The following is a 26,567-nucleotide window of genomic DNA, read 5'->3' as shown; positions in this document are numbered from 1 at the left end:
ACTAAAATTAGGAAGGTTCACTGAACATTTTTCATTAAAAAGGAAAAATAGAAAGGAAAACAAAATCAATGTAAGAAATCACTGAATAGCCATCTGTGTTCTTTAACAAATGGGAAAATAGATCCATATACCTTATCAAGTTGTAAGCATTATTATTTTATAGCACAATATCATAAATGGTTTCCATAATGAAAAACCTGAGTCAGAAGGGGTTTATTTCCCATGTTCTCTAAGAAAGAAAAGCACAAAGTATATATTTAAGAAATGTTCACTATTAACGTGTTGAAAATAAAGAAAATTCATTGTTTGAGGAGAGGGTCTCAACAAATTAAATTTTAACTGGTGTTTTTCACATGTAATATCCAAAATTTACCTAAGCTTATCATATGTAAATATTCCCCATTTTAAATGCCTCACTGATGAGAAGGAAAAAAAAAGCAAGTCAAACAAAATGATATGAAAATTTGAGTTAAGGAACTAGTAAAGCTACACTGCACAGATTTAAAAACAAAAAACAGGAAAGGCCATCGAATCACTAATACTTGTGTACAAAATTCTCTTTTAGTTTTCTCTTAAAAAGTCACTGTCTCATTAAGCACAGCTCACGTTTGTAATCCTAGCTACTCAGGAGGCTGAGATGTGAGGATCACCGTTGTAAGCCAGTCCTGGAAGGAGTTTATAAGAATAATATCTCTCATTAACTATCAAAAAGGCTGGTAGTGGAGGTGTCCCTCAGGAAGACTTCAGGAACAGTGCTCAGGCCTTGAGTTCAAGCCCCAGGACCAGCAAAGAAAAAAGTTACTGTCTCTAAATCTCTTTTCCTTTTTCTATACATTATTTATTTTCCTGCTCCCTACCCCATTGTATTTGTTTGTGCTTCCATGTTTCAGTCTTTTCAGTTCTTTGCACATTGGGATCAAATACTTCAAATAGTAGGGCATGAGTTCTTTGGAGAATTGTAACATATTTTAATAAAATCATAAAGAATGTTTTTTTCAAGTAGGTTACATTATGTTAGCAAAATATAGGGAGAAGGATTATTAAGTGGTAGGTTTATAAACAACTGCCTGTTTTCTAAATAAAAAACAATCAAAATTGTCTTGAGATTCAAATATGGAAGACTGAATTTCTGTAAAATTTACGTATTGCTAGAATGGAATTTTTATTTTCTTGAGATGAATCTGCTCTACACAAATCCCTATATTTTTGCAATATTTTACTTGTAATCCTTCATTCTAAAAATTTATATCTATCATCCTCATTGTTTTAGATTTTACATCATTTGAGGCATAAATATATATACTTGCTTTCCAAAAATCCCAATATTCAGGCACAATCAAGGAAGTTATAAGGACAAAGGTTCTAAGTTTCTGCCATAACAAATTACGAATATGAAAGACAGTGCAACTGCCTGCGAAGGCATTTTACTTTAAGTCAAGAATAAGACAAAAGGGAAAAAACAATTAAAACAAGGAAAATTAAAATAGCAAAATGTTTCTACTATAAAATTTAATCTTATGGACTTGGAATATTTTATATTACTTTTTCTAAGGCAATTAAACATTTTCCTCTGTGGGTTGATAAAGGGAATTTCAAGTACTGCAGTTACAGTTACAAAACATATTTCTAGTTCTTAAACAAATATGAGCATGACATTTGTTATCAACAAACAAGAAACATATTCTGGATATTTCCCCCCAGAATTAGTGTCTTAATTTCCTATTTGAAAGTTCAGCTCTCCTTTAGCCTTTAAGAAATACTTTCTAAGGAATTGGGCTTATTGAAAAATTTTTATTTCTAGGCTTTGATCGTACATAGAAAAGCAAAATGAAGTCAAACAGATATCTTTTCTTTTTTTCCAAATTAGCCTAATAATCTCCAAAGATAGGAAGTTGCTAATCTTTTGATCACTAGGGTTTCACATCTAGAGGAGCGGTACCATTTACACAAACATGAAAGGGCCCACACATTCAATAAAATTTGTGACTAGTTATGTTAGATTTATCTCTTGCCTCCTCTTTATTGCTTTTTAATTGCTTTTATGAGAGTGTACTAGTTCTGAATTTTTTTTTACAGCTGAGTAACTGTGGTTGTGATAATTTCCTCCCTTGGGATGTCTTATTCCTTCCTTGATACACATTAAGATGCATACATTTTATTTGGGAGGATAAAGTATTCACAAAACTTGATTAGATTTTTCTGAAAAGATAAAAATATTAAAATCATAAATGCTCAAGGAAAAAAATCTAAATACAGCAACAACAAAAACAAAAAATCCACAAGACACAGAGATTTCTCTTGGAAAAACCCTTTTTTTTTAGCATCACTTGTGGAGGTTATATCTAGATTAATTGAAATTTTAAGGGAAGCATAAGAGCAACAATTAATCCTAAAGGTATTTACTAGTTCAAAAAAGCATAGATATTTAGAAGAAATATCCACTCTGTAAAGGTTTTCGTGTTTCCAAGTATTTATAGGAACAAATATATAAAATAGTACTGTTAGGCCAGGGAAATGAAGCTGTTTATAAAGTTAGGACTTTCAGGTCCTAAATGGCCTTTAGGCAAACATAACATGTAATACAAAGCTATACATTTGTGTAAGACCTCAATACTTACCCTGACTACACTGAAGTCCAGCTTAGTCTCCTGTGCACACTGTAATATGAGCTGAAAGCAATTTTTACTTTGATTTGTCATTCCATTTTCATAATAACGTTGTAAAATCCTTTGTTGCTCTACAGTAAATACAGAACGCAGATTCATCTAAAAATAAAAGAAGATACTCTGAAAATTGGAATAAAAATTTGGTATGTGTAGAATGTGTATACTTTGGGTTTTTTGTTTTTGATACAGTTTCAGAGCTCTGAGCTGCAAGATTTTTTAAGTGAATTAATCTCCAGTAATGAGCAGTAATTTGTGTGCTAAAGACAGACAGCTTCTCAATGAAAAATATGCATAAAACACTACTGAATTTGTTAAAAATACCAACTTTACATATGAGAAAAGTAAAAACAAACAAGAAATGAAAAAAGGGGAAAGCTCTTATCTGGTTTGTGTCAGTGCATAGGAGAAAAAGGTTCTTTCCCTGAAATAAATATTTATGGCTAGTAAAGCCAGAGATGGTAGTAGCCATACAAGGTCAATTATCAACAGGGGCACTTACTGTTCTTTGTCAAGCAAAGCATCTGGCATATGTCTTAAAGTCAGAAGCTGTGCTCTGAAACAAAAGGGTATTTTCTTTTTTCCCCTTTCTGCAATAAAGAGGTTATTTTATATATTAAAATAAAATGTCTCTTAAAGTACAAAAATAAACCAGAAGCTTTAATGTCTCAAAATGTCTTGCTTTAAGAATTATTTTTAAATGATTATTTTATTAACTATAATATGGAAATGAAAATTCAAAATCAGTGAATTCTACCAAAAATAAACCATGCCAAAACTACGTGTTGTTAAATTAAATTTATACCATCCTTATCAGAAAAGATAAGTTAAATTTTTTTCTATCAATAGACAAAGTGTTTAACATCAAGGGGAAAAATTGTGAATCTCATAAATAAAAGTGAAATCAAACTATATATTAAAAGATGAACTAAATTTTTTTCAAAAGAACTCTTGCAATATGATTAAGGAAATTTAAGGTTCTTGTTAAAAGTTTTCATACTGAAAATATCATTTCTAAAAGTTGCAAAACAGAAAGCTTTTTCTAAGTAAAATTCCTCTTGGAAAGTATGAAAACATTTGCAACAAAACCACCATGAAACAAACCAAACAGAAAATTTCATAGTGTACAATGTATTGAAAAAAAGTATGTCTGAAATGGAAATAAAAATATTAATTCCTTTCTTCTGGGTACTTGAAATAACAAGGACATCTAATAAGGCATTTTTTTGCCTGACTCTTTTTTGCTAATAAAGTATGTCGAACAAATGTGAAAGATCTGATTAGAAGAAATCAGATGTGGGAGAGGGTAAAGAAAAGATGAAAGTGGAGTTTCTCCATTAAATATTCAGAAACAAAGAACTTCCTGAAGAGGGGTGGGTCATGAAGGCAATATACTAATGTACTAGGATGAAATTCTTACCTGCAAGCTGACCAAATATTCAAGGATGCTTGAAGCAGGGATAGGGATAGTATTCATCAAAGTAATTTTATTGTCATGGCTGCCATTTTACAGAGCAATTTGATGTACATTTCCCCAAATGGTTCTGCCACAAATACAGGAGATGGTCCAGAGAATGGAGGTAAAAATATCAGAAATACCTCTTCTGGTATGGATTTAGAGGCAAAGTACTTTGGAATGGGTACTGAGGTGGATAACGATCTTCAGTCTATGAATACATAATTAGGGTCATGGCTCTGGTCTTCTCTTCAGTGACAGACCTACTGAAAAGAGCCAAATGTAATGATGCCCCAGTAACATAGGAATGCCCTCTCATTGGTTGGCTACAACTTTTACTAATCCAAGAATGATAAGAACTTACAAAGTACAGCAAAATTACAGTGGATTGTTCCTCACTAAAAGCCCACAGTCAAATGCAGGTAATACTGTACTAAGCTACTATTGTCCAAATCTATAATTTGGAAAATATTCAATGCTGAGACCTTTTAAGTTTAAATTCAGTAACCTTCAGTAGAAAGGCCACTTTTCTCAAGATAGCTACAATTTTTCTTTCAAATTGCATGAAATTCATTCTTTTTCATTCATTCACAGCAACTACATAAACCCATTTAAGCAAGATAACTTGTTATTGTCCTCACGTACCCTACTTATCTTGGTCTAAGATATTAAATGACAGCACAGAACGTTTTTTAACTATTTGGGAAAAACATAAGCAGAGAGCTTAAAAATATTCACTTTGAGTGTTGATTTCTTATTTATGTCATTGGTTCCATAAGAACAGGGCTCATTGGGCTGCAGTGGGAAAGCTAGTTGAATTAGGAGATTAAATGTTGAAGTAATAAGTAATTTAAGTATACTCCAAGATTTCTGAATCTAACCCTCTATGTATCTTACCACCTACTCGGCACATGCCAGTTATAGGAATAAGATGACCTGTGTTCTGTGCTTAGCTCCACTGCTGACAATTTGATAAATCATTTAATTTCCTGAGCATCCATTTCCTAGACTGTAAAATGCTAGGTTATACAACTTTTCTTGCTTACCAATCTCAGTTGCTACAAAATAAGATGTGAACTCATTTTCTGTATTCATTCATTCATTCATTCATTTTTGCCAGTCCTAGGGCTTGAACTCAAGTCTTAGGCTCTGTCCCTGAGCTTTTTTGCTCAGGGCTAAGGCTCTACCACTTGAGCTACAGCTACTTTTGGCTTTTGGTAGCTAACTAGAGATGAGACTCTCATAGACTAGCCTTCCTGGTCTGGCTTTGAACCATGATCCTTAGATGTCAGCCTCCTAAGTAGCTATAATCACAATCATGAGCTACCAGCACCCATTAGTGAGCTCATTTTTCTTGAATTGTAAAGCATGTAAAAATCATCATGTTTTATATTTAGTATAAGTAGGCATTGAGTTTCTCTGTCATTTTCAGGTATGTACCTTCCAAGGTTCCTCTCAGATTTAGGATTCAGTGTTTTAATGAGGACTTAGAGCAATTTAGAAAGATAAATTATGCTCAGCACATACTATTCAAGAAAACAGAATTATGAATAATTATTTTAGATTTATTGTTTTGGAAGTACTAAAAACATACAGTTTGTGAGAGTGACTGCTTCCTTAGAGGCTTCTGATAACTAAGGCCATATTTTATGGGGAAATATTTCAGACACATTCAGATATAATGCTGCTCTTATTTATTAAATGCCAGACCTAAGTCATTGCTTTAATAATGCCATAACTGATTAAATCATTTGAAATGTATCTCTAAATTACTCATACTCATTATCTAAAAGCTTGATTTTTAAAGTGGAATGTATTCATAAAATCATTACCAATTAAATTGTAACACATTCTTTCCAAAATAAAAATGTAAATTCCAGGTGGGAGCTGGTAGGCCATATCTGTAATCCTACTTAGACTGGAGGCTCAGACCTGAAAATTTCCATTCAAAGCCAGCAAAGATGGGAAAGCTCTGGACACTTATCTCCAGTTAAAAAGCAGAGTGAGTAGTGGAGATATGGCTCAATTGGTAGAGCACTAGCTTTGAGAAAAAACTCTGAGGGACAGCTACCAGGCTCCTCACCAACAAATAAATAGATAACTAAGTAAATCTGAATTTAAAGTGAAACATTGATAGTTTTGTTTACAAAGTGTGAAGCTGAGACATATAACACCTCATATATCTTTTTCTGGTTGGAGGGAGAGGGTAGTCCTGGGGCTACTCAGAGCCTGTGTGCTGTTCCTGAGCTTTCTTTGCTTAAGGCTAGCACTCTTAACACTTGAGCCATAACCTTTTGGTGCTTAATTGGAGATAAGAGTCTAACAAACTTCCTTTCCAGAATGGCTTTGAACTGAACTGTGATCCTCATATCTCAGCCTCCTTAGTACTAGGATTACAAGAGTGAGCCACTGGAGGCCATATATATATATATATATATATATATATATATATATATATAAAACTTTATTATATTTATATGGTATTTTTAAGTCAAAATTTTAGGAAGAGCCAGGACTAGTGGCTCTCATCTGTAATCCTACTCAGTAGGCTGTGATCTGAGGATTGCAGTTCAAAGGCAGACTGGGTAAAAAAATCCATGAGACTCATCTCTGATTAACCACCAAAAATCCAAGGGAGAATACAAGGCCTTATCCAATGCTAGCACACATGTGCACACACACACACACACACACACACACACACACACACACATCAGATCAATGATTTCAGAAGATGGGATGGTGTGAGGGGTGAATTAAAAGGACAGCACAGGAAATTATTTTGGAACTATAAAACTATTTTGGTCTCAATTATGCTGATGCATTCATATTATATGTGTATACTGGTGTTTGTGTATTATGGTTATGCATTCATGATTATATGTGTATGAATGTATGTATGTAAGTATATATAGATTAAATAACAGTCTCATGCTCTCATTTTTGCCATGCATAGCTGGTACTCTACGATTTGAGCTATGCCTACAGCTTGTTACCTAGAGAGAAGAATCACCAAGATTTGTCTGTTCAGGCTGGCTTCAAATCATGATCCTCAGAAATCAGCCTCCTGAGTAGGTAGGGAATATGAGTTTGAGCCACTAGCTCAAACTATACTTTTTTATTTTTAGTCTGTTATTTACAGGTAAAGTAGATTCCTTAATCAAGCACTGAGTTTACAAATATGACAATGTGGAAGTGGCGTTGTGGCTCAAGCAGTAGAGCCTTGAGCTCAAGAGCTGAGGGACAGCACCCAGGCCCAGAGTTCAGGCCCGATGACCGACCCCCCCCAAAAAAAAAGAAAAAATATGACAATGTATCTTTTTTGAGGGGAGCAAAAGTACTGTGGCTTATACTCAGAACTACGTGCTTGCTCACTGAACTGGTACTCTAACACTTGAGCCATGCTTCTAGTTCTGCTTTTTGCTAATTAAAGAGAGAACATTTCTTCCACCTATATGCCTCTGTTTCTCAATCTCTTGATAGTTTAGAATTACAGATATAGGCTGACCATGTGTTTAGACCACTTAAAGTTAATTACTGATATTCTTGGTTTATATACAGTATTTTATGTCATTCTCTCTGATTGACCCTGCTGTTTTTTTCTATTTTTCATTTTTCAAACTTGTTTGGTTTATGTGAATAGATTTTGGTAATATGTTTTAATTTGCTCACTTTGGGGTTAAATTTGTTTGTATCCTTTGAAAGCTATTGCTTTAGAGATTGTAATATATATATACATGTATATACATATATATACCTAGCTTTTCCTTTTTACACACTATTTTACTATTTTACAATCACAGTTGCAACCACACAATAACATTATTGTGTCCCCGTTATGTTGTAGTTGTCATATATTGTATGGTACTTATTTCCACATTTTAGAGTAGATTTAGTGAAAAATTCTTTCCATTTCTTTAATCTGGGAATGTCTTTATCTCATCATCATTACTGACATATTTTCAGTAGCTATCAGATTGTGATTTGACAATGCTTTTGTGTCTGCATTTAAATTTTTCCTACTGTCTCTGTTCTCCCTAAATTCTCATAAGAAATGTGTAACTATTCAAATCTTTGCTCTCCTATATTTGATTTTTTCCTTCTAGCTATTATCAAATTGTTTTCATCATTAGTTTTCAAAAGTTTGATTATGATGTGTTTGGATATGATTTTCTTAAGAGTTTATCTTGTTACTAGACCCAAGACCTTGTATCTATACAATTTTCACAACATTTTTTCCAGTGGGGTTGTCATCCATTATTTAGTTGAAATAAAATATTTTTCTGCATCATTTTTCTATATAATTTTTTCTCTTATCTTTCTCAAAAATCAATGGCATGACTATAATAGTATTATATCTCCCCACAGGTCCTGAAGTTCTATTAATTTGCATGTCTTTTTTAACAGAATGAATTATTTATATTGATTTATCCAACACTTTATTGTTTCTTCTTGCTGTTATCACCAGTATGCTATTAAGACCACAAGGAAATTTTAAAAATTATTAGATGATGAAATTTCAGTTCTATAATTTCCATTTGGTGCTATATTTTAGCTTCTCTTACCCTGCTGGAAACCTGTGATGCTTTACTCTTTTTCAGGGTATTTAGTTTCATGGAAGAGAACATTGTTAAAACAACTGTTCTATATCTTTTCTTATATTCGAATCTACATGTCATGTTGTTGCTGGTACCTCTTGTTGAGTAAGTTTAGATTCCATCTTGAATTTTTGAATATTTGTTACAACCCTCTGGATAAAAGTGAATTCACATAGCAGTTTGTTTTACCTTTTGTGGGCAGGTTAGTTTAGTTTTCAAGTCATTTGCTATAATATTTTTGGCTCTGTTCCCAAACTAGTGTCACGTAGATAAGTTATCTCAGTTATAGTTCCATTTCTAATGACTTTGTTCCATTGCTTTGGTTTTGTTGCACTATCTGCAACTCTCTGGAATTCCTTGAATGCTGTCTAGCATATTGGGGCCACATTTAATAGTGTATTAGCCAAAACTATGCACTTTCCCCTAAGAGTTCTTTGGCTATTCCATTGTTCTAAAGCATAGCTCTTCAACTAGAGCCATTTTGAAACAAAAATGATAAAGGAGGTTAATAGAGACAATAAAGACAAATACAGACCCAAAAGTTTCTCCTGTACTCTTAGGACAGCACACTTCTACTACAGTTTTGTCTAGTAATGTACCACATGACACTTGAATGAATGTGATTCAACCTTGGGTCAATACCATAAGAGGAAGAAAAAAGCAGAAAACATTACTCATATATGGTCCCTTCTCTACATTCTAATCACCTTCCCAACCTGCCTGCTTTTATTCACTTCTAAGTTAGGAAGTTAGAAAGTTAATTGTAAAATTTTGTCTAGATATTTTAGCTGTAATCGACATTTTGGTTAAAACTGTATGCCTAGAGTTTAATTTTTAAAAACCCAGATCATATTAACTTCTATAAAATTTCATTCTAAAGCATATTATATCTGTATTTAACTTTCATCCGATGGCTGATATTACTAGTCAAGAATGTGAAAAATAATCCCACATAATCACTTTTTTAAATTTTTTGTATGTTTTATTGTAAAAATGCTGTACAGAGGGGTTACAGTTACATGAACAAGGTAATGAGTAAATTTCCTATTGAGCATTGTTGCCTCCTCCTTTGTTTTCCCCCTACCGTCCCTTCCCTCCCACCTCCACAACTACCCTTCCCACCCCCCTGCACAAGTTGTAAAGTTCTTTTTCAACATAGTGTTTTGTATATCTCATTGCTACAATGGGTCAACCTGTATCCTTATTTAAACATTTTGTTTTTTCCCTTTCCCTCCCCGATTTGGAGAAATGTATATACTAGATGCAGGGCATCGACATCAAATACAGTGAAAGCAGGGATTATACTATGGGGAAGGAACATACAAAGAAACAAAAAAATCATGACATTATGAATTTGTTATACTTTAAATAAGTTATAGTTTAAAACATTTGAATTGAAAGAAAGTAATAACATTGTATTTCCAGGAATTGTCTCTTGGCATTTAAATTCTCATAACCATTACAATGCATGTTTATTATATAAATGTATGCTGTTAGTTGCACAAATAATTTGGTGTGAAAGTATTTGAAATGTCTCCAGTAACTATATTCCCATTTCTAAGATATCTTGGGAAATGAGTGCTTTTAGAAACTTACAGTATACCTACCACTTTGTCATGACTATTTTCTGGAACTATTTTTATTTTATGTTTTGTAATTATTTTAAACAGAAATACCCTTTAAAGTTATATATTCACTTTTTAAAGCAAAGAGTATGAAAAGTAATTAAACTCTCTTTGGTAAGACTGGGTAATCATTATAATGTAATTTATTAAATGGCCTTCTAATAATCATGTAAAGGTGTTTATCCCTTCATTAAAGGGCATGTGGTTCTTGAATCTTCTTTTTATTTGTCTCTCACTCCCTGTTTTATCTGCTATTATTTGTCATGCTGACAGTGGACTTGCCTTAGGCTATTCCCTTTCACTCTCCTCATTTTCTTAGTTGTGTTTTTTTATTGATTTACCTCTTCTGATTAGGTTAAAGATAAGAAGTTTTATTTATCTGCTCATTTATTTATTTTTAGCAAAAGCCTAAGAAGCACCTATGACTGTCATTTGGGCCACATTTTGTAAATTGGGTGACTTTTTCCCCTGAATTTGCTGGAGAGATTAAATATAAGTGAAAGAAATATACTTTGTGTGTAGGGAAGGTTTCTAGTAACTAAATGGCTATTTTATTTTGTACATTATGAACTAAATAGTCATAGAATAGGAAGTGTGAATTAAAATTGTCTTTCTGAGATGGACTGATACATACCAATAATCCAAGCACTTATGAAGCCAAAGCAAAAGTATAGTGAATTTGAGGTTATCGTGGGCCAGATTGTCTCAAAACAAACAAACAAAAAAGACAAATAAACAAAAATAATTTCTGGCTGTGAATTACAATTTATGGCTGTGATCCTTTCGTGAACAAACCAACTGTCACCTATTTTGCTTAATATTAAGGAAATAGGCAAATACAAATACTTAGTGAAATATTAAATTGTTCGTAACCATACAGAGGAAGTAGGATTGGAATTGGGACAAGTACATGTACATGGCCACTACATGATTGTTTATTTTATAGAGGAATTGTTTTATCTTTATCTTGCTATATAATGCAGGAAAATCTGCCTTGATCTATAATAATCAATAAGGCAGAATGGATGCTATAGCAGGGAAAAGCTGCTTCTTTTACTTCATTTCATAAACCTTAAGCTCTTGAAAGACAAGAAGCTGCTCTCATCTTTTTATTCCTCAGCTTTTAGGGTGATGCATGGGACAGAGAAAGTGCAATCTTTACTTGCATTGATTTGCAATCTTTACTTCCACATCTGTTTCTTGAAAGCTTTTATAAGTTTGATATTACAGGTTGATCATCTCCAATCAGAAAAATCTTAAATTCTCCAAAAGTTCAAACTTTTGGAGTACCTATATGATACCCAAGTGGAAAATTCCATACCTCACCTCATATAAAAAGGTGTAGTCAAAATGTACATACATGAAAAAATATTTTATAATCTGAACTACTCCAGAGGCTAAGAATTGAGAATCATAGTTCAAAGCCAGCCCAGGCAGACATATCTACAAGACTATTGTTTCCAATTAGCAAGCAAAACCATAAAACAGAAACATGGCTCAAGGAATAATGTCAGCCATAAGTGCACATGTCAACCAAGAGCACAAGCCTTAACCAAGTTCAAGGCAAAAAAGAAAAAAAGTATAAAATTACCTTTAGGCTATGTGTATGAGGTATGTGTAAAAGATACTCTCCCTCATTCTTCATATTGGCAATTCCTGTCTTCTCCTGTCTGTACAGTCTTTTGTCAAAGATAAATCTTTTGTATTCATTGCATTCTTCATTGTCTTTATGGTTTTTTTGTTTGTTTCATTTCCTGCTATCTCCTATTTGGGCTTAATTTGCTCTCTTAATCATACTTAAAGTACTGCTGGAGTAAATACTTTTTCAAATGTCATACCTATTAACTATGTTCTAAACTATTTTCTAAGTATTGATTTAACTGCATTCTGCAAATTTTAATATGCAATGATTTTATTTGCATCAAGTACAAAGTGCTTTCTAATTTGCTCTGTGATTTCTTCTTTGACCTATCGATAGCAAGCATATTGTTTTGTTCCCAACTATGTAGAGATTTTCCCCAATTTCTTTCATTTATTGAGTTTTACCCTGATTGTATTTTTATTAGAGAACATTCTTTCTGTGATTTCAATTCTTTTGTGTCAGTACTGGGGGCTTTAATTCAGGGCCTGTGTGCTGTTCTTTAGCTTTACTTCGTTCAATGCTAGCATTCCCCCATTTGAGCATTACACATATGACTTTTTGCTGGCTAATAAAAAATAAAAGTCTGACAGACTTTCTCCCCAGGCTGGCATTGAACCTTAATCCTCAGATCTCAGCCTCCTGAGTAATTAGGATTACAGGTGTGACACTGGCACCAGGCTGATTTCAGGGTTTGTTTGTTTTTCTTAACTTGTCATAATTAAAACTTTTTTTGTCAGATGTGGGACTTGAACTCTGGGCCTGGGTGCTGTCTCTCAGCTCTTCAGCTCAAGGCAAGCACTCTACCACTTGATCCACAGACCCACTTCCAGTTTTCTGGTAGTTTATGGCATATAGTCTCACAGACTTTCCTATCAGGCTGGCTTTGAATGGCAATCCTCAGATCTCAGCCTCCTGAGTAGCTAAGGTTACAGGCACGAACCACTGGCACCCAGCAATTAAAACTTTTTATACCACCAAATATCCATGTTGATCATTTTTTATGTGTTTCTTAGAATAGACTCTTGTTTGGTGGAATAGTCAAGTTACTGTTCAAGTCTGAGAACAGGTACTGACTGATTTTGACTTTGCTTGTTTTAGCCGTTTCTAAGAGAAAGTATTAAAACTACTGAATCTAACTGTATATCTGCTTGCTTCTTTTTTCTGTTTTATTATTTTTTTGCTATATTTGTATGTTTTAGTGTTCTCTTACTAGGTACATAAATAATTAAGATTTTTATGTTCTCTTAACAAACCATCCCTTATTAACATGAAAGACCTTATTTATTGCTGATAATATTTCTTTCACTAAAACCTTCTTTATCTGATATTAATAGAATCTAGGTTTCTTTTGACTAATGTTTCATGATATATTTTGTCTTTTTTTTTTGGTTGGTCGTGGGGCCTAAACTGTAGGCCTAGGCACTGTCCCTCAGCTCTTCAACTCAAGACTAACACTCTACCACTTGAGCCACAGCACTACTTCTGGCTTTTTCTGCTTATGTGGTGCTAGGAATCAAACCCAGGGCCTCACGCATACAAGACAAGCACTCAACCACTGAGTCACCTTCCCAGGCCCCCTGCCATTTATTCATTTTTAATCCATCTGTGTCTTTGTACTTAAAATGAGTTACTTGAAGGTATCATATATCTGACTTTAAGTCTAATGTGACAATATCTGCCTTTCAGCTGGTGTGTTAGACAATTTTTCAATGAATATAATTATTGATATGGTTGTATTTAAGTCTATAGTCTATTTTTCATTTTTTCTTTCTATTCTCTGTTCATTTTCATCTTTTCATGCCATTTGCGATGTAAGTGGTTTTTATAATGCTATCGTATTTCTTTGTTGGTTTTTCACTTTGTTTTGCCATTTTGATGATTTTTAATAGATAGGATCTCTACATACACTGCCATTATGAGTGTCTATATTACTATACATATAACAGAAGAATCTTTCAGGATATATTTTAATTTCTTTCACTTGAATTTGTGTTGCTCTATTCCACATTTCCTCTTATGTATTATTTTTTAATTTTTATTTTATTGTAAAGATGCTGTACAGGGGCTTTACAATTACATAAGGTAGTGAGTACATTTCTTGTTGAGCATTGTTACCCCCTCTTCTTCTCTCACTATCCCTTCCCTCCACAACCTCCCCCATTCTCCCCTCCAAAGTTTTTTTTTGTGTGTGAAAATACCGTACAGAGGGGTTACAATTACATGGGCAAGGTAATGAGTGCATTTCTTATCAAGCATTGTTGACTCCTCATTTGTTTCCTCTTACCATCCCTTCCAATCTCCTCCCCCTTACCACCCCCCCAACACCCCCCTCCACCCACCCCCTCTCCCCATCCACGCCCCACCCCCACCCACCAGCACCCTCCCCGCACCAAAGATGTATAGTTCATTTTCGACATAACATCTTGTACATCTCATTGGTGCAATGGGTCTACCTGTATCCCTATTTAAACAATTTGTTTTTTCCCTTTCCCTCCACAAATTATACCAACATCAAATACAGTGAAAACAGGGGTTATACCGTGGGGGAGGGACATACAAAGCAACAAAGAGCTATCTTATATCCCCTCCGAAGTTTTAAAGTTCATTTTCAACATAATGTCTTGTGAATATCATTGTTGCAATGGGTCATCCTGTGTCCTTGTTTCAGCATTTTGTTATTCCCCTTCTCCTCCCCAAATTAAGTAAATGTATATACAAGATGCAGAGTACCAAAATCAAATACAGTGATATACCATAGGGGGAAGAACATACAAAATGATGTATGTTTTAAAGCATCCAATAACGTTTGTTCTAAAACTTAGTTATCATCTAAATTTTTTAAATAAAAAGTACTCTCATGTTTACCAACAAATTTATTATTTCCATTGTTCTTATTGTTACCTAAGAGCATATTTCATTTTGCTATCATTTTCCTGCCTCAACAACTTTTGGTAGAGTACTCTTGATGGTAATATATTCTTTTCTTTTGTATAAGTAGGACCACCTTCATTTGATTTTTTTTTCTATAGAATTTTAGTTTAACAGATTTCTTTTTCTTTCATCATTTTTTACTTATTTATTTTTAGTGCAGGTATTAGGGTGGGAACTCTTGCTATGAGCAAAAAATGTGAGCTGGAGTACAAGGCCCTAAGATCAACCCTCAGTCAAGTATTTTCTGCTTAATTGGAGCTAGAATCTCTCAGGCTTTTCTGCCCACACTGGCTTTGAACAACAGGTTTTGATGACAAGAATGAGTTACTGATGCCTGGCTTCTTTCAGTAACTTAAAGAAGTTGCTCTACTTTTTTCTTGGTTTTTCATTTATTTATTTAAATTTCCTTTAAGTAGTTGTATAAAGGGGTTTCAATCAGTATGTCAATATAATGTCAATTTCACCCATTCCATCATTTTCCCTTTGCATTTATCCCAACCCTAGTCATCCTTTCAAATTACCTAGGTTTACTTCGCATATACACCCTGAGTATTATTTGTTCCCATGTACAAAAAGTGCATTTCCTACCCCATTTCCCCTTTTGCCTGCTTTACATATTTTTTTCTTTTTTTCCCTCGATTTCAGCAACTAATTCATAAAATGTCCTGGTGCGCTTTCATCATCTCTTCTATTTTTAGGATTCATTGACATTTTTGAATATAATATAGGCTCCTAGTCTTCATGAAACTTGGAATTTTAGGTAGATTAAAATGTTATATTAAGAAAAATAATTTTAATATTAAAAAATATTTTTTAATTTTCATTATTTTTAAATACTTTAAAGGAGTAAAATTATTTTAAAATATTAAATTTAAACTATTATCTTAAAATATTAAATTTTAATAATTAAAAATTTTCCATTCTTTTCCCACCTTCTAGATCCAAACTATATATTTTTCTCCACTTTTTTCCTAGTACAATAACTTACTTGTTGTTAAAAATGGATTGTGCAGGGGCTGGGAAGGTGGCTCAGTGGTAGAGTACTTGCCTTGCATGCATGAGGCCCTGGGTTCGATTCCTCAGCACCACATAAGCAAAAAGAAAAAAAGTCGGAAGTGGCTCTGTGGCTCAAGTGGTGGAGAGCTAGCCTTGAGCTGAAGAGCTGAGGGACAGCGCCCAGGCCCAGAGTACAGGCCCCATGACTGGACCCCCCCAAAAAAAATTTAAAAAATGGATTGTGCACTTGTTAGTTTATATACTACAACATTTCTAGAATTTCAGTATAAATTACTAAAAAATAGCTCTTTATATTTTTGTGGTTTCCTCTCTTTTCTTGTTGTTTTCCAGTAAACAATGAACTTTATGAAAACAATATATCTAGATCAATTGAAATTGATAAATATTCTTTCACCATTCTCACTCATCCTGCCCCTCCTATCTCTTTCCCCACTCTTCTTAATTTTGTAGGATATACATTGGATTCTTTTTAAAAAAAATATTTATGGTAATCCCCTCCCTCATTATTCTCCTACTTCCCCTCCAATCCCCTCTCAAGTTGTAAAGTTCAATCCCAACATACTGTGAGTATTGCTGTTGCACTGGTTCACCCTTTGTCCTTGTCTCACCATTTTGTTGTTCCCCGTCCCTTCCCCTCTTAAGATAAACATATATATATATATATATACATATATACATACATACATATATATATATACATATATATATATATATATATATATTACCCAGGGTGACAACAGGGGATAAACCATAGGAAAAAAAACTCCACAAAAGCAAAAGGAAATCACATAGTGCATTAAAAACATCACCATCCAAGGAAAACCTCTGTGTCCATACCTTGGGGTTCATTTCACTTAGCATCATCTTATACAGTCATATATACATAGCTATTGAGCTATTCTACTCATCTGTTAGGACTATACTAGACATATAATAATTATTACAAATGAGGGAAACCATGGGATCTATGTTTCTTTGGGTCTGGCTTACTTCACTTACTATGACTTTTTCCAAGTCTTTCCATTTATTTATGAATGGGGTAATGTCATTCTTTCTGAGGGAAGCATAGAATTCCATTGTGAATATATACCACAGAAACTGTGATATATATATATATATATATATATATACATATACACACACACATTGAATTCTTGACTGCAATTCTCCCATTTTCGCCCTCTTCATTTATCTATCCCTTTCCCCTTGATCCCACCCCTTTTCAATACCTGCGTTATTGTCTTTTATTTTGCTAAACTTTGCCTTGCCTTTCTAAGGAATTACTTTATTTGAAGTCTCCCTTGGATCTACCATATTCAAATATTTTCTTTTGTTTTGTGGGGTTTCCTTTGGGGGGAAGGTCCTGGGGTTTGGATTCAGAGCCTTGATACTGTCCATGAGCTTTTCTGCTCAAGGTTAGTACCCAACTACTTTGAGACACATCTCTATTTCTGACCTTTGGGCAGTTAATTGAAAATAAATGTCTCACAGACTTTCCTACCCCAAGCTGGCTTTGAACTGCAATCCTCAGATCTCAACTGCTTCAGTAGCTAGAATTACAGATGTGAGCCATAGGCCCCCCAGTCTCCTTTTTTTAGTGTATAGAATGGAATAATATCAGTGTTTCATAACATTCTTTTCTAACAATTCTACATTTCTTTAAATTCTTATTGCTATCTCACTAAGCTATGAGTTATACAATTTTCTCTTTATACACTGGATAATTTTTCAGTTAATATTAATACATTTAAGTTTGTTCCTGAGTACTGGATATTGTAGTAGTCTTTAAATATGTGAAAGCTTTGTTTCGGAATAGTTTGTTACTTGAAAATAGTTTGATTCCTTTGAGATTTGCATTCATTAGACAAATTTAAATTTTTAAATTGTCTTTATTTTAGAATTAGTTTGTTCCATTAATGGGACACCAGCCTTCTGTGGACACTCTTAAATATCTCATGAAATGTTATATTACTTTTCAGCTTGGCTAATGGGGATATAAAATTTCCTGATTTTATGTGAACTTTGAGGATTATTTTGCCTGTGCCGTTGTTGCCTTTTTGTGTGTGTGGGTGTCTCAACTTTTTCATGTTTTTAGGCTGAACAGTTTTCACCCAAAGACTTGAAAGATATCTAAAGATTTTGAGGCCTTTCATTATGTTGTTTCTTTCTTTCTTTATGATGTTTGCTTCTCTATTACACTGTCCTTCAAAATCTGACATTGTTTATCACATATTTATAAGGTGATTGTTTTGTTGCTTTGTATGTCCCTCCCCCCACTGTATAACCCCTGTTTTCACTGTATTTGATGTTGCTATAATTAGGGGAGGAGAAGGGAAAAAATAAATTGTTTAAATGGGGATACAGGTGAACCCATCGCAACAATGAGATGTACAAGATGCTATGTCAAAAAACGAACTTTAGAACTTTGAGTGGGGGTGGGGGCAGTGTAGTCATGGAGATGGGAGGGTAGGGATGGTAGGAGAAAAACAAAAGAGGAGGCAACAATTCTTGATAAGAAATGTACTCATTACCTTGCTCATGTAATTGTAACCCCTCTGTATGGTATTTTCACAATTAAAAAACTTATTAAATAAATAAAAAAATAAATTTTGTTTGATTATGAAAAGAAATCTGACCATTGTTCTTTCTGAACTCTGAAATCTGTCTCCTTAACTCAGAGACAATCCTAGCGGATTGCTTTTTCCTGACTTAACATCTAGAAGTTTCCTAGGTAGTGAGTTGGAATGCTCATGGAACTCCTTCTGTTGGTTTGCCTCCTTTCAATAATTTTCATTCATTGTTGCATTGTCAAAAGTCTAAAATAATTATTTTCTCTAGTTTTTAGATATATAAGATGAAATAGCAAATCCAGTTGGTTTTACTACATCATGGATGTAAGCATAAGTTTTAGGTGACCTTTTGCAGTGGTGGAGTGAGAATCCAGCTACCTTTGTACTTATTAAGGTTCATTACTTCCAAGGTTTGTAATCTTACCAGAGATAATTGACCTCCTGAACCTAAGTTTCCTCATCCAGAAAATGGTGCTATAAAATGCATCCTGTTCTCATGGTGACTTCTCTTAATTAAAATATTTGCTAAGCTATAATGTGGTTAGGTTCCAATTGGGAAAGGTTATTTTAACATACAACAATTTATTTCTACACCATTTGTGTATAGATTTCAAATGAAAAAGAAAGGAAGACTGGCCTGTGTCTAGACCAGACCTTTCAGAATATTGACGAATGCTAAAGTTAATAATGGCCATGATGTCCACAAATGAGGGTGCTCTGCAGAACTATTTGGGGTGAATGTAAAAGGATATATTAAACTAGGTGCATTCTTCTATTAAAATGAGTTATTAAATAACACCTAATTTAACAAATGATTCAATAAATATACATTAATGTTTTTGTTTTTTTTGGGGGGGGGGTCCAGTCGTGGGGCCTGAACTCTGGGCCTGGGCGCTGTCCCTCAGCTCTTCAGCTCAAGGCTAGCACTCTACCATTTGAGCCACAGTGCCACTTCTGGCTTTTTTCTTTTTGTTTATGTGGTGCTGAGGAATCAAACCAGGGCCTCATGCATGCAAGGCAAGCACTCTACCACTGAGCCACCTTCCCAGCCCAAATATACAGTAATGAATTGTTACTTCAAACAAAATGAAATTTGAACATGTAAAATAATTGCTGTTGTTAATCTGCTCTAAGAAGCTGTCACTTTATCATTCCCATTTAATGATTCACATAGTTACAAAATATTCTATTTACCTTATTTTACAATTGACTTGCCAGAATGGATAATGCAAGAAATAAATTACAGCATCTCCTAAACATAAAGTCTACTAACAGTCAACCAATCTATACTTAGAGTATAAAAGGACAGTCATTATCTATTTATTGGGCGATAAATTACTGAAATACATTGCACAGCTTTCTTTTTAGGTATACACTTGGCTTCTAACACTTGTGAAACAGGAAATAATTTAAAAAAAATACATGACTTTCTCAGGGCATAAAGAAATTGCACACTGACTGCATTTAAACAAACATTAAAAATTTCTATGTAATAGGGCTGGGATGTAGCTCAGTGGCAAAGCGCTTGCCTAGCAAGTGCAATGTCCCGGGATCGATCCCCAGTACCAAAAAAGAAAAGACAAAAAAAATACAGTTTAAAAATTTCTATGTAATAAATGTTCATGTTTGCCAACTACATCAGAGCTAAATATGGATTCAGAGTAATATCAACATGAATTATTTCTCAATGTAACATGACATATTTGTATCTAAGGGACATATACACACATTTTTAGCTGCATCTATAATGTTACCATTTCAAAGATCTCAATTTTTTTTCTTTCTTTTGTTCTTTTTTTTTTTTTTTTGGTTGGTCATGGGCCTGAACTCAGGGCCTGGGCACTATCCCTCAGCTCTTCAGCTCAAGGCTAGCACTCTACCACTTGAGCCACAGCACTACTTCCTGCTTTTTCTGCTTATGTGGTGCTGAGGAATTGAACCCAGGGTTTCATGCATGCAAGGCAAGCACTCTACCACTGAGCCACCTTCCCAGCCCCTCAAAAATTTTTGTACCAAAGAAATAAATATCTTAGAGCTCAGAATGTTTCAATTATAATAATTTTTTAACTTTTATTGACACTTGTCTTTATAATGTGTTAATGTTAAAATTAAAATATCTATAAACTATAAATACCTTCGCATATATTCAGACTTAAAAATCATATTATTATAAAAGAGTACTAGATCACTTACAAACAGATTATTAGTTGAGTGACAAAAATCTAAACAGAGCCTAAACTGCAAAAATAAATGAACTATTGTCCTTGTAATTTTTGTTCCACTTTCAAAAAATGTCATATATACACACCTATACAGAACATAGGACAATGATCATGATTTTTAGCATCTCCTGATGAACTAAACAGTACCTTCACTCCTACATATTTGTTAACAAAATTGTTTCTTTTTAGATTTTTAGTCCTAAACAAATTGTACAAGTAAATCACTTTGACCTTTCACTAGTCTATAAGTTTTTGTGCTGCCAAGGCATTGATGCTAACATTGCACAACCTTATTTAAGAGTACAAATTAATGTCTTGAATATGTAGCCTGTATTGTAATTTACTATTGAGAGAAACTGTATGGAATTTATCATAGGCAAACCTTGAAAAAGTGATTATGAATTCATTATATCAAAAGAACCTTCTCTGTCCCTTAGATTTACTATTATGAGAATTTATCCCTAATAGTTCTCTTTTTACCTTTTCCAATCATCTAAATAATTAAATCTCATCTCTTCTCATACTCTTTGCTCGGAAGGAATTTTCATTAGTGATTAAATTTAAAAAATAGTGTAATTTCTTCATTCACTCTAGATAGACATCTTATTAGTGTTTCTTGAGTTTTATTGGTACAATAGACGTAAAAAGTTGAGTAGTTTTGTGTAGATAGTTTTGTGTAGTAGTTTTGTGTAACATAATGGACTATCAGGTTTTTTTATTCCTCCTACTCTTGATTTTCTTTCTTTTTTTTTGGAGGGGGGGTCCGGCCGTGGGGCCTGAACTCTGGGCCTGGGCGCTGTCCTTCAGCTCTTCAGCTCAAAGCTAGCACTCTACCACTTGAGCCACAGTGCCACTTCTGGCTTTTTTCTTTTTGCTTATGTGGTGCTGAGGAATCGAACCCAGGGCCTCATGCATGCAAGGCAAGCGCTCTACCACTGAGCCACCTTCCCAGCCCCTATCCATCAGTCTACAAAACTCCAGAAGAGAACGTTTAAGTATATATGCTCTAGAGGGGTTAGAGGAAGATAACCTCAAAGCACACCATCTAGTGGTAAGTAGGTAACACTGTATAAACGCACAAGTATATAATGTAGAAACGGTATGCAAAGAAACACGTACATTTTATAAACTAAATGGTGAAAACATAGATTTATCCCCTCAAGGAAAAAGGAACTCATAAAATTTTAGGTATAAATCACTACAATCACTATAGAAACAGCAGTTTCCCCCCAAAATTATAAATGGAACTATCATATAATATAGTCATAGTATTATGGGGTATATATTCAAAGGAAATGACATCAGCAGGGTGAAGAGGTATTTGCATTTCTGTGTTCATTGACATGTTATTTACAATAGCCAAGACATAGTGGGATCATCCTAAGGCTCTACTGATAAATGAAACAAATAAAAGAAATGTGATATACATATATGCAATGTTAGGTTCCACAACAAAGAAGAAAATCTCATTATTTGCAACAATATAAATGAAACTCTAAGATATTATGTTAAAATAAATAAGCTGGACATAGAGAAAAATAGTGCACAGTCTTGCTAAATGTAGAATCTAAACCAGTTGAACTTACAGAAGCAAAGTGTACACTGGTGGTTAGCAAGAGTTGGGATTGGGTAGCCACTGGACAAAGAATTCAAAAGTATTACACAGAAGGATTAATTTCAAAAGGTCTACTGTAAAATATAGTCATATGCTAACTATACATAAAAGTAACAATAAATTGATTACTTGAAATTTGTTAAAAGTAAATTTTAAGTGTTATCACAAAAATGATAACTATGTAAAGTTGTATGTATGTTAATTTTTTGACTTAACTATTTAACACATATATCACATGTATAGCCATATATCATGACATCATGTTGGCCATATTTAGTGGTATAAACCAATAATCCTAGCACTCATTAGTTGAGGAAGTAGTATTACAAGTTCCAGGAGAGCCTGGGCTACAAAGACAAATTTGTCTAAAAAATCATGTTGATCATACATTTATAATTATAAACACAGTTTTTATCAATTAAAATAACAAAAGTATATCCTCACAAACTCTTGTAATAGAATAAAATGCTTAATTCTTTTAAATGTTCATAGAATACAAAGCCAAATCCAACTGCAATGGGTACATCTCCTATATTCTTCCTTTGAAAGCAGTGAACACAAAAAATCTTTCTTAAACCAACAAAATCTATCTTTCTGAGTCCCTGAGGTCCTCTGCCTTAGGATATTTAATTCTTACTCCATTAGATACCTACATTATAATACATCAGATGACTATGTGGTTATTTTTTAATATATAGTTGAATGAAAGACTGTGGATTGTAGTGTCCTCTTTTCAAAATTAGTGAAAGTAAAAACTCAAGTTAAAAAATTGTCATAAGGGATGCAAAGCTGATTCAATATATGAAATTACTAATTTTAGTATATGTGCTGCTAAAGAGAGCACAATATATGCAATTACTAAATGTAATTCAACACATCAGTAGAAGCAAGGACAAGAACCACATGATTACCTCCATAGATGAAGAAAAAGCATTTGGCAAGATCCAACATCCTTTTATGATGAAAGCTCTGGAGAAACTAGAAACCCATGAAATATTCCTCAATATAATCAAGGCTGTATATGACAAGCCTACTGCCAATGTAATACTTAATGATGAAAATATAAAGCCATTTCCTCTAAAATCAGGAACTAGACAAGACTGTCCTCTCTCTCCACCCCTCTTCAATATACTATTGGAATTCCTAGCTGGAGCAGTAAGACAAGAGGCAAACCTAAAGGGGATCCAAATATGAAAAGAAGAAGTAAAACTCTCCCTCTTTGCAGATGACATAATTCTCTATCTAGAGAATCCCACAGACTCCACTGCCAAGTTATTTGACCTGATCCAGACTTTGACAAAGTGGCAGGGCATAAAATCAATCCTCAAAAATGAGTAGTTTTTCCCTATACCAACAATGAGAAGACAGAAGCTGAAATTAGGAAAGCAACTCCATTTGCAATATCCTCAAAAAAAAATAAAATACCTAGGTATCAACTTAGCTAAACGATGAAAATTTCAAAAATCTGAAAAAGGAAATTAAAGCCATGTTCCTGGATTGAGAGGATTAACATCATGAAAATGGCAATACTGCCAAAGGCTATATTCAAATTCAAAGCAATACCCAGCCAACTTCTTTGTGCAATGAAATAGAAGAAGCAATCCAAAAATTCATATGTAACAACAACAAAAGACCCAGAATAGCAAAAACAATCCTTAGCAAGAAAAACAATGCTGGAGAAATTTCAATACCGAACCTCAAACTCTATTACAAAGCCATAGTACTCAAAACAGTTTGTTACTGCAAGAACAGGCCTGACGACCAATGGAATAGATTCCAAGACCCAGAAATGAGCCCACAGATCTACAGCCACCTAATATTTGACAAGGAAGCCAAAAAAATAGGATGGAAGAAAGACAGCCTCTTCAATAAATGATGTTGGCAGAATTGGATAAACACGTGTAGAAAACTAAAGTTAGATCCCTATATATCACCCTGCACCAAAATCAACTCCAAATGGATTAAAGATCTCGAGGTAAAAGCAGATACCTTGCAAATATTGCTAGAAGGAATGGTAGAAACTCTAGGGCTCCTTGGCACAGGTCAAACTTTCTTACTAAAATCTATAAGAACAACAAATCAAAGAAAGGCTGGACAAATGGGTTGCATTAAACTGTAGAGTTTCTGTTTGGCAAAGGACATATATCAAAACCCCACAGACTGGGAGATCTTAACCAGCCATAAAACAGACAAAGGTCTCATATCTAAAATATACCTACAACTCAAGAAATTAAATTCTCCAAAAATAACCCCCCCCAAAAAAAACAACCACCCCCATTAAAAAGTGGGCTAAAGAGAGACCTCTCTGAAGAGGAAATACAAATGGCCAAGAGACACATAAAGAATTGCTCAGCATCTCTGGCTATAAAAGAAATGCAAATGTAAACAGCATTGAGATTCTACCTTACACAAGTTAGAATAGCCATAATCAAGAAATCTAACAACAGATGCAGGGATGTGACCAAAGGGGAACACTACTACACTGCTGGTGGGAGTGCAAACTTGTTCAACCATTCGGGAAAGCAGTGTGGAGGTTCAAAAGACTAAACATACAGTTCCCTATGACCCAGCAATCCCACTTCTTCGAATTTCCCAAATGACCACAAACGAGGCCACACTAAAGCCACCAGCATGACGATGTTCATCACAGCATTATTTACCATAGCTAAGATATGGAACCAACTCATATGCCCCTCAATAGATGAGTGGATCAAGAAAATGTGGTATATATACACAATGGAATTTATGCCTCCATCAGAAAGAATGACATTGTGTAGAGAGCTGCGTGCAGCCTCACCTTAAAGATGGCGCCGGCTTCCGCGCTCCGCCTTCCCGATGGTGAGCGCTCTCTGTGGTAAACAACTCCTTATTTGTCTAAGGCATAGAATCTGGCTTGCTTCCACGTACCTGGACCTATTGATGGCTCCCACGTGGCATATCAGGGTTGGTTACCCAGCGGGTACTTAAGGTTGTGTGGGATTCTCCACGGGGTCAGAAGAATGCTCAAAGGTCCTGAATAAACTGCTGAGAGAAGAGCTCGGTGTTGCGTCTTTCTTGCTGGTTGAGACGGATGCGACAAGTGGTGGTCCGTATGGGGAACCTCAGCCATAACCTCAACGAGGACTCAGAACTCTCTGCAGTCAGGGTGGTGCACCAGTAAGTTCCCAGGTAAAGTGGGAATCCACGACAAGAACGGGGGGATTTTTGCTCTTCTCTGTAGATAAAGAGAGAGCAGGAACCCGGGGCTCATCAATAGAGTAGCCAAAAGTGAAAGTAAAAGATTGTTTGCCAGTTTAAAAAATTTTAAGACATGGGCACTTCTTCTTCGCACCCAATTTTTTTGGCTCTCAATGAGCTGCTGCACTCAAAGAAGTTAAAAATAAAAAGGAGTACTTTAGAAAGATTTTTGGATGAATGTGACATCGTTGCCCCGTGGTTCGCTGTCTCCCAAAGCCTCACAGTGGCCTCTTGGGAAAAACTAGGGAGGGACCTAGATTTTGCCTCTGAACAAGGAACGCTTAAGAGCGGAGTGAGACCAATATGGAAACTGATAAGAGGCTGTCTTGAGGACCAGCGCTGTAGTAAGGTGGTAGAGAATGGTCAGGCCGCCCTAGAGATGCTGCAGGAAGAAAGATCAGAAAGGGCAGGCAGTGAAAAGGGGAAGAGCAGGGGGAGATTATACCCCGATCTTGCTGAACTAGAGACCTCTGAGTCTATTGACTCAGAGGAACTACAATCAATCATAGAAAAAATAGAGAAAACAAAAATAAGAAAGAGGAGGAAAGGGAAGGAGAGAGAGAACCCAGATAAAGACAAATGCACGCCATCCGTGTGCCGCACCGCCCCCTTGGCCCCTCAGCCCTATGCGGAGGGCCCCGGAAGTAGCAGCTCCGGCTGTTCCTTCAGCCCAGACATGTGGAAAGCGGTCAGAACCGAGTTACATCTAGCCTGTCCAATATTTCAGGATCCACAGGGACAGCGGTATCATGAACCTTTAGATTTTAAGGTGATAAAATCTTTAGCTGAGTCTGTGCGGACCTACGGGATCACAGCCTCCTTTACTGTAGCCCAGGTAGAGGCTCTAAGCAGGCACTGCATGATGCCCAATGATTGGAGTGGGCTTGCACGAGCTTGTTTGAGCCCAGGTCAGTATCTACATTGGAGGGCTTTTTTGATTGAATTTGCTAGTGAGGAGGCTGCAGCCAATCAAGCTGCGGGAAACCCAGCT

At 34.8% G+C, this 26,567-nt stretch overlaps 1 protein-coding gene across 1 annotated transcript in view; it reads right to left on the bottom strand.

Moving 5' to 3' along the window:
• Window positions 1-26,567, bottom strand: part of Hdx (highly divergent homeobox) — a 114,423-nt gene that overhangs the window by 76,307 nt on the left and 11,549 nt on the right. The window contains exon 2 of the mRNA XM_013024985.1: window positions 2,619-2,765. Coding sequence (XP_012880439.1) covers window positions 2,619-2,765 — 147 coding nt within the window. The remainder of the gene's footprint in view (window positions 1-2,618; window positions 2,766-26,567) is intronic.

The sequence above is a fragment of the Dipodomys ordii genome, unplaced genomic scaffold, assembly GCF_000151885.1.
Source record: "Dipodomys ordii isolate 6190 unplaced genomic scaffold, Dord_2.0 Scaffold80, whole genome shotgun sequence".
Taxonomy (NCBI): Eukaryota; Metazoa; Chordata; class Mammalia; order Rodentia; family Heteromyidae; genus Dipodomys; species Dipodomys ordii.
This window is presented reverse-complemented; position numbering and strand designations above follow the sequence as displayed.